Genomic DNA, 13,579 nt, shown 5'->3' on the forward strand with positions numbered 1-13,579 from the left:
CTATATGATTAAATTAAAATAAATAAAAATAGATTTATTTTATAATATCTTTTATAGATGATACTTTGACTTCACATATGTTTGTAGTTGATTGGTTGGTTAGAAACTTGATTAACAAATTAATTATGTACCACACATATTGATAGCTTACAAAATAAGCTAATTATGTAGTACTCATATAGAAAACTTGTCTCATGAGTTAAAATACGTGTCTTGTAAAGTCAACACATTTTAGAGGTCCTATAGAATATTGCTACATAGCTTTTAGTTAGATAGTATATATGGAGGCAAGAATAAAGCCTTCTTTATTCTAATCAATGCCTTTTTAATCCTTAATCTTATTTCTAGACTTTTTAGTCTTCTTATCTTTAACAATAGCTCTTTTAGTTTAATACTATATCATCTTTAAGTGATTTTCTAGCCTTTTTGAGTAACATAAGAGTGTATTCACTTTTTAGTTCTTTGAGATTCATGTCTTTGACAACCATTTGTATTTAGTTTTTTTATAATGCCATTTAGTTAAAATAAAAGATTTACCTTGAAATAGATTTATAATGGTCCAAGTTTTATTTTTGTATACAAAGTTTATTTCTTCTATCATGGCTTGTTTCCATCTTTAATAATGAGTTGCTTCATGATAAGCAATTGATTTTAGATTTAATATTGTCATTAGCCTTGCAAAATAATCTCTCATCTAGTCTATTACTCTTATTTGTTTGCTTACTCTTATAGTAGATGGTAATAGCCAGGTGGAATTGATTTCTTAATCTAAAGAGTGCATTTGTTCAATTAAAGATATATTATTATGATTTTTTGTGATGAGTGATTTATAAATTTTTATTCCTTCTAGAATATAACTTAAAATAGATATATTAATATTGGTATTTATTTTGATGATAGAATGAGTGATTTGTTATACAAATTATTAAATATTATATCTTTGGTTGTTTCTTGATTAATAAAATATGCAATTGTCTAAGATGTAAAAAAAAATTTGATTGAAGAGATTTCAAAATAGTTTTGATTTGTAGTTGGAAAATTTAGAATTTTTGAATCAAGTCCATGTGATCCCAATTGATCTTATAGTCTTTCTATTAAGTCATATGTTGTTGATTTCTCCATGTTATATTCTCCAAACTTTATATGATCTTGTGATAGTTTGTTGTATTCAATAAATTTTGTTTCTTTAAAGATTGCATCCTTAATAATAATGATTTTCTTGAGATGATTTAAGAAAATATAATATAATTTTGTTTAATCATCAAAGCCCATAAAGCTACTTGTAATTAATCTTGATTGTAATTTGTTTCTAGATTGATGTCATATGTGCATATGAAATAAGCATTCAAATATTTTTAAATGACATAACTTTGGTTTACTTCTTGAAAATATTTTGTCCATCAACATATTGAGGTTTTTTACTCTTATTAATAGCTTATTTAATAGATATACTATGGTTTTATTGCTTTAAGCCATAGATATATGGATAGTCTTTATGATAATAATATGCAACTTATTTTGTCCAATATTGATCTATTTTTTCTTTCTACTATTATTTTTTGTTAGGATATATAAGACAATTAAAATTGTCAAATGATGCCATTTCTTATACAATAATTCAATAAATCTTATGATATAAATTTCTTTTTTATTATTAATTCTCAAACTTTGATCAAATTTGTCTATTTTTTAGAATAGTCATCAAAATATATATATATATAGAAAGAAAGAGATATATATATATATATATATATATATATATATTTTATGTAATAAATATAAAATTGGTAGAAAATAGCATAAATTGGCATGTATTAGTTCAAGTATTTTTTTTATCTAATAGTACTATCTTTAAGTATTACATTTCTTATTTATTTTTCTTCTAGATAATTTGATAATATAATTTCTTGATTTTAAAATATGAAATATTTTATATATTTAGCATCATCTTTGTATGTAGATCTGCATGTTGTAGTCGGCAATGCCATAGATAGTTATCTTTTTTTTTCATCCTATTACACATCTTTGATTGCAGAGTAATTCTTAGCTATATTTTCTCTGTAGAACTCACTAATAAGTCTCTTAGATTTTTAAACATTTTCATCTTGTTATTTATAAGCTAATTATTTTCTAAATACAACACTATTATGTGGATAGTATCTCAATGAGCTAAAAAAGAAAATGTCAAGCTTAGCCTCTAGTGAGTCCAAAAATGATAATATTTTTATGACTATTATATTTGCATTATATTCATTGTTTGCAATAATGGTTCTTTACTTTTTATAAAATTGGTTGTGAATGTTGGCTATTTCTTTATTATAGGTGAAAATCCTACTATTAATATTTAGTTTATATAGCCACAATTTCTTGTTTCAATGATCCAAAATATTAATCTTTCAATGGTCCAATTTGTAATAACAATAAAATATTTTCTTTCAAAAATCAAGATCTAGTGGTTGTTTCTCACATACTATGTCATTGAGATCAGATTTTATTTTAGCTTAGGCATATAAAGCATATCTTTTATATTTATTTCATCATTAGAATCTAAAAAGTGTACATTGCCTTATCTTTTTTGAGAGTACATTTTGCCAACAACAGTGACTATCAACTGTTCTTGTGGTGCTTTATCAAGATTCAAGAACAAATCTTAGTTGCCTAAGAAATGCCACTAAGTACCACTATTAATGATCCATTCTTTGTTAGTGTAATTACATCCAAAAGTCTTTTTTTTTAGCATGCTTTGCATTGCGCTCCTCTAAGCCTTATCGTTCTTATGTAATAATAGAATCTATTAAGTCCATTAGTTCTACTCTTTGTAATATTGTATAATAATACGACCATTAAGTAAAAGAAAAAATATTATTATTATTATTAGAAGGAATCTTAAATGAAATTATTTTAAAAAATTATCTTAAAAATATAGATATTAGACAAGGAGATAGTAAAAATTAATAAGTGCTAATACTGCATTTTTTCAAAAATTACTTTTATTTACTTTGTATGGGCATAAGTGAGCTAAAATAAATGAAATAAGTAATTGATACATGGATGGTTAGAAGAAAATTAAGAATGGGGTTTAGCAAAAATTACCTCAAAATATGAAGAATTGATACTTGAAGAAGACTAGTTTTGAACCAAGGTCCAAATCAAACCTTAAGGTACAAAATCATGCACCTATAGCAACTTTGAGGTCTTTTGGTTGATAAAAGAGTGGAATTTGAAAGTAGACTTATGAAAGAATTTTTTTAGAGTTGATTTTACGTGATTTAAAAGTATATTGAGGTTTTGAGAGTTTTTCAAAGTGAGAGGTTATTCAGTGGATTTGGATTTTTAAAAACAAAAAGAAATTCACAAATTTGATGATTTTGTGAGTGTTGTAGCATATTTGTAAGTGAAAATTTGTCAATTTGTCACTATGCTTATTATTAATATGTTTAAAAATTTTGATGTCAATCAAGTAATTAGATTGAAAGTTATGAAAGTTTTTGTAGATTATGGTCTTAGATAATTGAAATTTAGGATTAATGAGGACTTTTGTAATCTTGCAAAATTTGTCAATTTAATTGAAGCAAAAATTGATGAAAGAAATTTAGACTTAAATACTTACACATTTGTCAATTTGTGGATCAATTGAGTGGTTCAACAAAGAGAAATCTTTGTTGAGAGATCAACATTCAAGTTGGAAAAAGAGAGTAGCCAACATCCGAGAGGTTTCAAGAGCTTTTCTTTTAATTAATGATTTTGATTCTTCTCAAATTTTATGTGATTGTAAATTGCTTGTAGATTAAAGCTTGGATGAAATTTTAGTTAAGATCAATAATTCATTTAATATTTATTGAGGTTTCAAAATAGCTATAATAATTGATTTAGATTTATTTTGAATTTTCTTGAGATTGTTTAGGATTTGTTTAGGATTTAATTAGGATATAGGACTTGATTAATATTTGATTAAAATTTGATTAGGATTTATTTGAAATTTAGGATTTCATTAAGATTTGGTTAGAATTGGTTTAGAATTTTATTAAGATTTGATTTAGGATTTATGATTTATTTAGGAATTGATTAGAATTGATTTAGGGCTTTATTAGATATTGATTAGAATTTAATTAGGATTCCTATTTTTAATATTTTTTGATATTTCTTTAGGATTTCTTTATTATATATATTTCTTTAAGATTAATTTATGATTTTGTTATTTTTCTTTTATAAGTTTTTTAAGACTCTTTTGGAATTTATTTAAAGATTGATTAGCATTGTTATAATTTAATTAGATTTTGTTTAAGATTCTATTAGAATTTTTAGGATTTTCTTGTTGCAAGTTCCATTTTACTTTCCACGGCCAAGTGCCCAATGCATTCTCAAACAAACTTCACAAAATACTACAGCAATCTAATTTCTATTGTTCATGCAATACTTGCTCTGATACCATGATAACTCCTTGTCTCAACTCTATGACTAAGTTACAAGTTAATTTGAGTGATCCTACTAAATGACTCACTAACACAGTATTTGTGATGGACTCAAGAGATCAGCAAAAGAATATTACTACATGTGTTGTACAAAGTGAAGTTCCATTAGTAAGTCAAGAATTAAGTACAAAAACATTGCCCGGGACGGATAGATATCCAGTCGAGGGTCGTGGACACCCTACTTTTTGATATCTAGGTTCTATGGTATCAACCGAGGAGTGTATCGTCCAGAATATCCAACAGAGAGAAGTCTGCCAACTAAACCATATCACTTGTAGCCCCCATAACGAAACAATTTCAAAACCATGGAACCACGTGGTTGAATTGGCTTGAGGGATGTCTGCATTGTCTCATCTTTTAACCTTCGTTTTTTGTTTCTGCTTTTCTTTTTTCTTTTTTGTATTTTTATCACCTTCAACTTTTGTTTGACTTTCTGGTGTTCCTTTCTGTTTTTTCCCCTTAGCTTATTTTTTCCGCAGACACTGAAACCAGAAAGAGGTTGCGAGGGTTCGAGCGCTGACTGCGTTTGCGGCTTCATCGGATGCAAACCCAAGAGACCGATGAAATCCACGACCGCCGCTGCTCCACGCTAATCATCGACGTGGTCTCCGCAGACGCAGCAGACGTGTTGTTGTCGTCGAGATTTTTTGGAACTGGAGTTAGTTCGCATTGCTGAATGCGGAGCTTGCCGATCCTGCACAGAAAACACGCCCGCGAAGTTTCAGCCGAATGGACGAAGGCGTAGCTCGGGAATTCCGGGCCAGTGCCTTAGATCAATGGGGAACTCAGTTATTGGTGGAAAGCGGGTGAGGGATTGCGGTCACCACCTGCAGCACCTCTAGCAAAGCAGAAACTTTACCCCCCCCCCCCCCCCCGGTGTTGAATCGCTAAAGTGCCTGAATCCTACTCAAAAATTTGAAATAATGTTAGATATTGGGTGCTATTTCATTTGCTGATGTGCGGATCATTGTTTAACGCTATACCGATTTCACTGCTCACTTGCAGGCGGGGAGAACGACGAATGAAGGACTGAAGCTTTTCGGTGGCGTTAAGCTTCAATAATGAGTGAACTTTGGTGGTATTATCTCCAGCAATGGGCATGCAATCAGGCTGTGAATCATACCTGGTGGATGACCACGAACGAGGAAGTTACTGCACCGTTACAACTCCAGAGGGTTCTTGGTTGAGGAATCCGTCGACACTTCTTCTGACGTCATCAGTTGCCCAGTGTCTACCATCTGTGGCCAATGTTTGCAGCACCAGTCGAGTCTCTCTGACCGTTTCGGTGGCTGCTTCCCACTACAAATCGTTCCCCAAGCAATCACCTGAATACCATAGTATGCGGGGTCGCCTGTTGAATTTTCAGTCTTTCAGTCTTCTGTCGCTAGGTCAGATCTGCAGATGGGTTCCGCAAGCTCACCAAACGAGGGGTCGTTTTATTTTAGGACTGCCAGTGAAGGATATTACGGTTCCAACTTGTTCCGGTTATATAATCGTCGATGGACCGGTGACCGGGTGGTTGCTGGCTCCGGGAACATAGAAGTCCCTCAGTGATTTATGGACGACGCGTGAGTTTTCCAATTAGTGTAAAATAGAAGAATAATCCCGTCTGAAATGGAGACAGAATTCACGCCGCAAGCTTGATCGTGATGGGATTGCAATAAACAGGAGAACCGACGACGTGGTGAGGAGGACTCAGTCGAACTTTGACTCACTCCAAATCCACTTCGGCACATGCTCAGCAGCACCCCTAAATTTGGTGTTCCTCACCAGATCAAATTAAACATTCAGCCATCGAAACACGTAGGCACAGTCCCTCCGCGTACACTGCTAGAAACTCAGTGTAGCCCTTTTTAGAGTATTTTACAGCTCATCCGAGAATGTGAACAATTTTTTTGGATAAGCGGCATTCTCGATTCCAATCCGCAAGTTTGTCCTTATTGCTCAATTTGCACAAAGTAATCGTCTCGTAGTTTAGTATATCTAATTATGTCGTCTCTTCAATACTTTGTTTTGTTTTTTTATTTTCCCCCAAATCTTTTCCCAGTCTGCATGTTGCTATTTCAACCTATTTCTTGTGCTTTTGTGTTGTGTTTTTTCGCATCACCACTTCTTTGACTTTCCATGGCAACAAACTACGACGAAGTTTCCGTGGCCCCAGTCAACCACTATTTCTTAAAAAGGAATCCTCAGTGGCCAGTCCTGCAGAGAATGTCAAAGTAGTATGTACGAGCTGTCCTCGAAGATTCATCGCAATCATCCAGAAGTGTTTTGGAAGCATAAGAATAAGTATTATAAATGAATGTAAGAGTAATGGATGGGAGAACGGCTTTGCAGAAAAAGCCCATGTAAGACTTTCAAAGCATCAGAATCATGCACTAGACCAGAAGAAGCAGCCTATCCTGTGTAATCTATGTGCATTGACACAAGGAAGTCTAGTGTTTTTCTTGTTACTATTTTTATTATAATTATTATTATTCTTGTTGATGCAATGGCACATGAAGTTTGAGATGAATATCCTTGGATAATGCTTTGTGTGCCCCCCCCCCCCCCCCCACAACATTTTGACCTTGAGGAGAAACCCTTAGACTAGGGCACAAATCAGGCATGGCTCCATAATTCAAGATCAACCATCCACAGAAACACAACCACAGTGGGAGCTTGTTCCAGTCCAAACAAAATTTGTATGAAGTTGTGACTCAGTTCTATGCCATCAAACACAAACACCCATACCAGGCATTCATGTATGTGTGTCCCTTAAGTACTAAATAATCCTGCTTTTATGGGTTTTCTCATTCATTCATTCACTCATGTATTGTAATGAAATGTCATGTATCTTTTGATCTAATTGTTATGGCTAACACTCCTGTACTAACAGATATATAAATGTATAGCTAGCAAATATATAACAATCAAATATATTGTCACATACAGAGTATTTGCTTCTTCTTTTTTCTTTTCTATTTTTCTTTTTTCAAACTTCGAGAATTTGTTAATAATTATAATTATTTTTTTGTAATTTGAAGTATCTAATTGTGATTTTGGTACCAGCTTTAAGGAACACCAAATAAAAATAATTCTGATAAAAAGTTTCGACCATCCCATCTTATTCCAAAAATCTTAAATGATATTTTTAGACTAAATAATAATAATAATAATAATAATTTAATTTACTTTGCATAAACTGTCAAACGACCTCCAACTGCATCACAAGTAACAACACCAATGACAATCACCAAATTTCTAAAAGATATATAACTATATATATATATATATATACCTAAAAATGATGAACAGTTATATATTTGATCGTTACATAGTTCGATATGTTCGATAGTTTCGTGTTAAAAAGTGTTGTTATTCCAGTAAAAGTAACTCACAAATAGTTGCACTGGAAGTATAAACCAGTGGAAATCCAACACATGGAAAATTGCATTCAAGCTTACCAACCCCACCGGAGCCGCGACCTCTAGTTCGACGGAGGCTGCGGCGATCTCGCCTCTCCAGCTTCGATTTTGTATTGTCTCTTGAGAAAACCTGAGAGGCAACAACAACAAAAACAACAACAATAACAAATTGACGGAATCCATATCTCCGTGACTCCGAGCAGCGACAAGAAATGGGGGCAATTACGATGTTTGGAAGCCTACAAAGCACCATTCTGATTGGTTCCGGAGGACTTTGAACAGTTCGGGGAGACTCTCCCAGTCACGTTGAGATCCGATGCGTGAAGGGCGTTTGTGCGACGGGTGGATTCGTCCTGGTGGACGTTGGATAACGCGCCGCGATTGCAGGATTTTGGTGACCCTCCCCTCCCTGCAGAAGCTTCTGGTCTCTCATGTGCCATATGCTTTGATCCCTTCTCACACAGTCGCGTCATCACCGTAAACAAGGGGATGGTTGATGACCCGGCGATGAGTCCACTCCACAGGGTGAGAATTACCCAGCTGGTGGACTGCCGGGTGATGTTCTAGCGCATTTGTTTGCTAGTTGAGTCGGACTGCTATTCAGCAATTTGTAAGGATCCTTCGACACGCCTGGAATCCCTGTGTTCGTTCTCTCGTGCCTCAGAAATGCCTCAGAAATGCCTTGGATTATGCTTCTTTTGAGGACCGCATCACTTTATTGGGGGGGGGGGGGGGGGTCGTCATGCCCCACTCAATCCGCAGTATGGCATCCATAATTGTTAGTATATTATTAGTGTTGGTAATGGAGGCGTCTTTCAACATCTGGTCGTTTTGATCTCCGTCCACTTCTCAGCAAACCAGAGACTTCTTTCCAGTGTAGCAACCAAGAAGTTCGGGGATCCAGGTGCAGAGAGCTACGTGGAATGAAACTGTTAGACATGGTGTGTGTTAAAAAAAGACTTTCATGAATGCAACACCTGCTTGCCTATGAAATTGAATAATAATTATCGTAATAATCAACTTTATGAGCTCCCAAAAACAAAAGTGGGAGTGACCAAATTCTGTCAAGGAACGCCTTTTTCCCGCATTGAAATCATCCTTCCTGAAGCTCAACTGGCTTCGTAAAAGTTTTATATATATATATATATATATGTAAATTTTGGCTTTGAAGACTCAATTTCATTATATGGACTAGAATTTTTAACACTTCTGGTTATCCTTTTCAAAATAGTGGTAAGAATCCGCAGCAGTTTGTGAACTAACCAATAAGCAGCGACACAATCGTAACAGTTTTGGAATATTAAATCTCTTGACAGTCGAAAACATCCAAAAACAAAAAAATCCAAATTGTATTAGAGTTGGAAAAGGGAGTTTAGAATCGTCACCATTTCTATTATTGTCATCGCTATGCTCCTTTGCTGAGGAACCTCGTGAGCCATGCTTATCAACCACCATGGCTTGATTCTTGCTTTTTGAGCTATGTATTCAGAAACTCTGCCAAAAAGTCGTAAATATGTAAAAATGACCATGTTTGGTTGTTTATGAAGTTCATCAATTCTTAAAATTGTGTAATAATAATAATTATTATTATTATATACATACATACATACATACATACATACATACACATATATATGTATTATAAAGTTCAATAGAGAATTAAATTCAAACATTGCATTAAAAATAATACAATGAAGTATCTTTACATAAAGCTAAAAATAAAATGAACCTTTATTTTTATATGTTTTTAATATGTGTATGTATGTGTGAGTATATATATATATATATATATATATATATTTATATTTTTTATATAAAAGTTTATGGGATGTATTTAATTTTAACAATAAATAGAAGTGGTGTAATTTTTATTTTAAAATAATATAATTAAAAAGTAAAAATAATTATTCTATAACATTTAAAATTAAATATTAAAAAATTGAATATTTTTTCTAATAATGCGTAATTTTTTATTTAAGTTAAAAAGGGTCTTTTAATAATGAATAATTTAGAATATAATAAGCTTTCTTTCATACATTTTTTTAATATAGAGTAATTTATTTTATTTTTTTCAATAGTTTTTCATTAAAAGCTAGTGAAAATTTTAAATTATTAATAAATTATTTATTTTCTAAAATCTAATTCTTTTGTATCAATAGATTATTTACATAATTCATTTTTAATGTCAATCTAACTTCTAGAATATACTTAAGACAAACCATGATATGAAGAGTATATATAATAATATTATTAATAATTCAAAATAGAGGTAAAACTTAAGAAGACATTAATTTTTTTATTTATTAGACCAAGAACTTATTTTCATTACAAATAAACATTTTGTGGGATTGAATTGAAAAGATTTCACTAACAATTTGCCAATTTACAAAAGAAATATTTGTAAATATATATATATATATATATATATATATATATATATATAATATTAATTTGATTTCTAATCTAAATTTGATACAAAAAAGTAAAGAATTTATTTCTAATTTTAAATATTATTATAGAATTTCATTAATTTCTTTTGTGAATAAATGAATAAATATTTTTTAAACTTATATATATATATATATATATATATATATATATATTTATTAATTTAGTTAGAAGTGGATTTTTATATTTTTAAGTTGTAATGTCTACATTGTAAGAGCATAAATGTTAATAAAAAGTTTTTTAATTTTAAGTATAGGACATAAAATAATATCCAACCAAAGGTTTTTTTTAAAGTAAACTTAAGGTCATTGTCAAATGAAACCAAATTAACTAGATAATTACTCCAAAAAATTTAGTTTTTTTTATCTATCTAATAAGAATAATTTAAGTATTTAATACCTCTTCAAAGAATAGAAATTTTAAATTTCTAAAATTAGATTATATCAAAGATATATTAAAGCCATTATATATATATATATATATATATATATATATATATATCCAAATTTGACTAAATTAATCACAAACATCAAAGTTTATATATAATTGATTATGTTTAGAAAAATAAAACTTATTTAAAGATTATAGAAAATCAATGAATTATCTTAAATTTATAATATTTATAAAAAATAAGTAAAGAATAAAGTTATTTCTAATTATTATGATTCAATTTATATCAATCTATGATTTTAAAAATTATTAAATATACCTCAAAAAAAATCTATACGATAAAATTCTTTAAAAACCTAATAAGACATCAAAAGACTTTCTATCTATACCTATGAATGAAAGTAATTAAGATAAACATAAAAACATATTAATTGTTGAGTATACAATCTAGAATTAATAATAACATATACAAAAAAATTAAAATGATTATTTTTAAAGATCAAATGATCAATTCTTGGTATATAAAGGTATGATTGATTTAGCAATCAAAAAATACACATTAATTTTTTTGGAAGATTTTATACATAGTAAAAAATAATTATGCATGATATACTTATCAATTTGGAATAAGATATTAATTAAATAATATTTTTTTAGAAATTATTAATCAATCACTTTTACATATATATATATATATATATATATTATTTTTATAGAATCATTATGATTGATACTTCTATTCAATGTTTAAACTTCTTTCAATACAATGACAATGTTTAATTATTATTATTACTATTTTTGGTACAAATAAAATAAAATTTTTATTGCAAAGAGACCAATTATAAGGTGTTTTGGTCTAAATAAGATCCAAGAATCTCAACCAAAACTTGACTTAATTAATGATCCTAGAGATTAAGGTTACAATCTTTTTTTATTTTTATTTTTTATTGAAGATCAATATTTCTAATATTGTGGTGTCTGGGTGTATGCCACCAAAGAGTTCTACCTATTTTGAAGTATAGGATCTGATTGTTTTTCCAACTTTAATGAAATGATTTATATCATCCATATGGTGCTTCTTCTAGAACTTCTTTTAGTATTTTTATCTATTTGATGTGGCTTTAGTCCATGATGTTTTGCTATATCTTTGAAGTAATCTTGTTCATTGCTCAATTTGAATTATTAAACCTCTTGTTCTTTTTTAGCTATAGTTCTCAAATCATGGTACCTTCAAGGAAAATCTGGATTGTAGTAAGTTCACCAAACCATTTAAGAATTTTTAGTTCAAAAATACACTATGTCCAAGTAAAATTAGAATACTATCCTAAATTATTTGGAATAGCTTAGATGTCATGTAACAAGCGAGAATCAGAGCCTTACACTTATTGTATTAGAAGATATTACTAAAATTTATAAAAAATCATTTTGGAGATCTTTAGATAGATAGATTTGTATTAGAGATGATTCAATTATACCACACATTTACTACAATTACTTTATGCAAGACACTGCAAAAAAAGGTGGCTTCATTTTTTGAATTAATGATAGTGCCAAAGGCTTGGCCATTTGACAAGTGTATTGTTATGTAGTTTGTTTTTTCATTTGATATTCTATAATGAGTTTGGATTCTCCAAATTTGTCCCCTATGACTTAGTTGCTTTTATTGTAAATTGGAATAATGATAGGTCTTCATGCCATTTGTATCTCTTAGGATCAATTGTGAGACTATTGATTGAGCCATAAAAGTACTAAGTTGATGATTTCTTAGGACTTTAGATTACTTCTATTACTTGGACTATTTGGATTGGCACATTGAGCTATCACTATCCATAATGTCAAATGTCATGGCTTTTATGATGTGTGATGTTAAATTACACCTCTAGCAAAATGTCTTCAATTGATATTAGTATATTGTCTTCGTAGCTAACACTATATGTATTTCTTTTGATATTGGTGAAAGAAATATTGATTTCTTATCTAATAGAGGGGCAAAATATTGTAGTGGCCTTGATGACTAATGTTGGATGATACATGGATCCTTATATATACAAGCTTAATTAGTCTTTGGTGTTTTGTAGTAGATAGGTCATGTTGGAGTAGAGATCCAAATTCATATTTTATAGTGGACTGTGATGATCCCTGTTATGATGATATTCGACTTTTATTCTTACTTTTCCAATATATAGAACTTTGTTTTTGCCTCCTACCATGTGAGAAAGCAATGTTGTATTTTATAAAGTCTACTTGAAAATGCACCAAGTACTTAGCTATAGAAGGTTAAATAGAATTTGTAACAAGAAGATTCTAATAACCCTAATAGAATCCTTAACAAATTCCAATTAAATTTTAATAATGATAATCATTCTTTAATCGAAATCTAAAAGAAGTCTCAAAGAAATTTCAAATGAAACATAAATAAATTATAAATTAACCTTATATAAATATGTATAATAAAAAATATTAAAAAAGATCAAAAAAATCTTAAAGAAATATTAAAAATAAAAATCATAAATAAATCCTAATCAAATTTTAATATAATCTTAAACAAAACTTCAACAAATTTTAATAAAATTCTAAACCAATCTTAATCAAATTCTAATTAAATTCTTATGAAATCCTAAACAAATCCTAAATCCTAACCAAATTTTTAACCAATTCTTACCAAATCTTAACCTAATCCTAACCAAATCCTAATCAACTCTTAATCAAATCCTAAATCAATTCTAACTAAATCCTAACCAAATCCTAATCAAATCCTAAACCAATTTTAATCAAATCCTATAACTATTTTAAAATCTCAATAAATATTAATCAAATTGTTGATCTCAATTTAAATTTAATCTACATTCCAATCTACAATAA

At 29.8% G+C, this 13,579-nt stretch overlaps 2 protein-coding genes across 3 annotated transcripts; one reads left to right on the top strand and one right to left on the bottom strand.

The window, feature by feature from the left end:
* The first annotated feature begins 5,144 nt into the window (after positions 1 to 5,144).
* On the top strand, positions 5,145 to 6,012 carry LOC141044846 (uncharacterized). Its single transcript, XM_073530675.2, has 2 exons — positions 5,145 to 5,278; positions 5,478 to 6,012. The coding sequence occupies exon 2, from the start codon at positions 5,566 to 5,568 to the stop codon at positions 6,010 to 6,012; it is 447 nt and encodes a 148-aa protein (XP_073386776.1). The 5' UTR covers positions 5,145 to 5,278; positions 5,478 to 5,565.
* A 1,512-nt stretch (positions 6,013 to 7,524) lies between these two features.
* On the bottom strand, positions 7,525 to 8,603 carry LOC141044850 (uncharacterized). 2 transcript variants are annotated; one of them, XM_073530689.2, is made up of 3 exons: positions 8,123 to 8,598; positions 7,919 to 8,009; positions 7,525 to 7,674 (listed from the first exon to the last, which is right to left on the bottom strand). In XM_073530689.2, the coding sequence occupies exons 1-3, from the start codon at positions 8,350 to 8,352 to the stop codon at positions 7,660 to 7,662; spliced, it is 336 nt and encodes a 111-aa protein (XP_073386790.1). In that variant the 5' UTR covers positions 8,353 to 8,598; the 3' UTR covers positions 7,525 to 7,659. The 2 variants fall into 2 exon arrangements, with proteins under 2 accessions (XP_073386790.1, XP_073386789.1); XM_073530688.2 differs by lacking the exon at positions 7,525 to 7,674 and having other exon boundaries at positions 7,681 to 8,009; positions 8,123 to 8,603.
* Positions 8,604 to 13,579: the final 4,976 nt, after the last annotated feature.

This window comes from Physcomitrium patens, chromosome 23 (genome assembly GCF_059467195.1).
Source record: "Physcomitrium patens ecotype Gransden chromosome 23, ASM5946719v1, whole genome shotgun sequence".
Classification (NCBI taxonomy): domain Eukaryota; kingdom Viridiplantae; phylum Streptophyta; class Bryopsida; order Funariales; family Funariaceae; genus Physcomitrium; species Physcomitrium patens.

Excerpts from the sequence above, each read along its gene's own strand:
- LOC141044846 (XM_073530675.2), top strand. The coding sequence starts at position 5,566 with ATGGGCATGCAATCAGGCTGTGAATCATACCTGGTGGATGACCACGAA.
- LOC141044850 (XM_073530688.2), bottom strand. The coding sequence starts at position 8,352 with ATGACGCGACTGTGTGAGAAGGGATCAAAGCATATGGCACATGAGAGA. Across the intron at positions 8,010-8,122 it reads ACCAATCAGAATGGTGCTTT|GTTTTCTCAAGAGACAATAC; the intron begins GTAGGCTTCCAA and ends GTTGCCTCTCAG.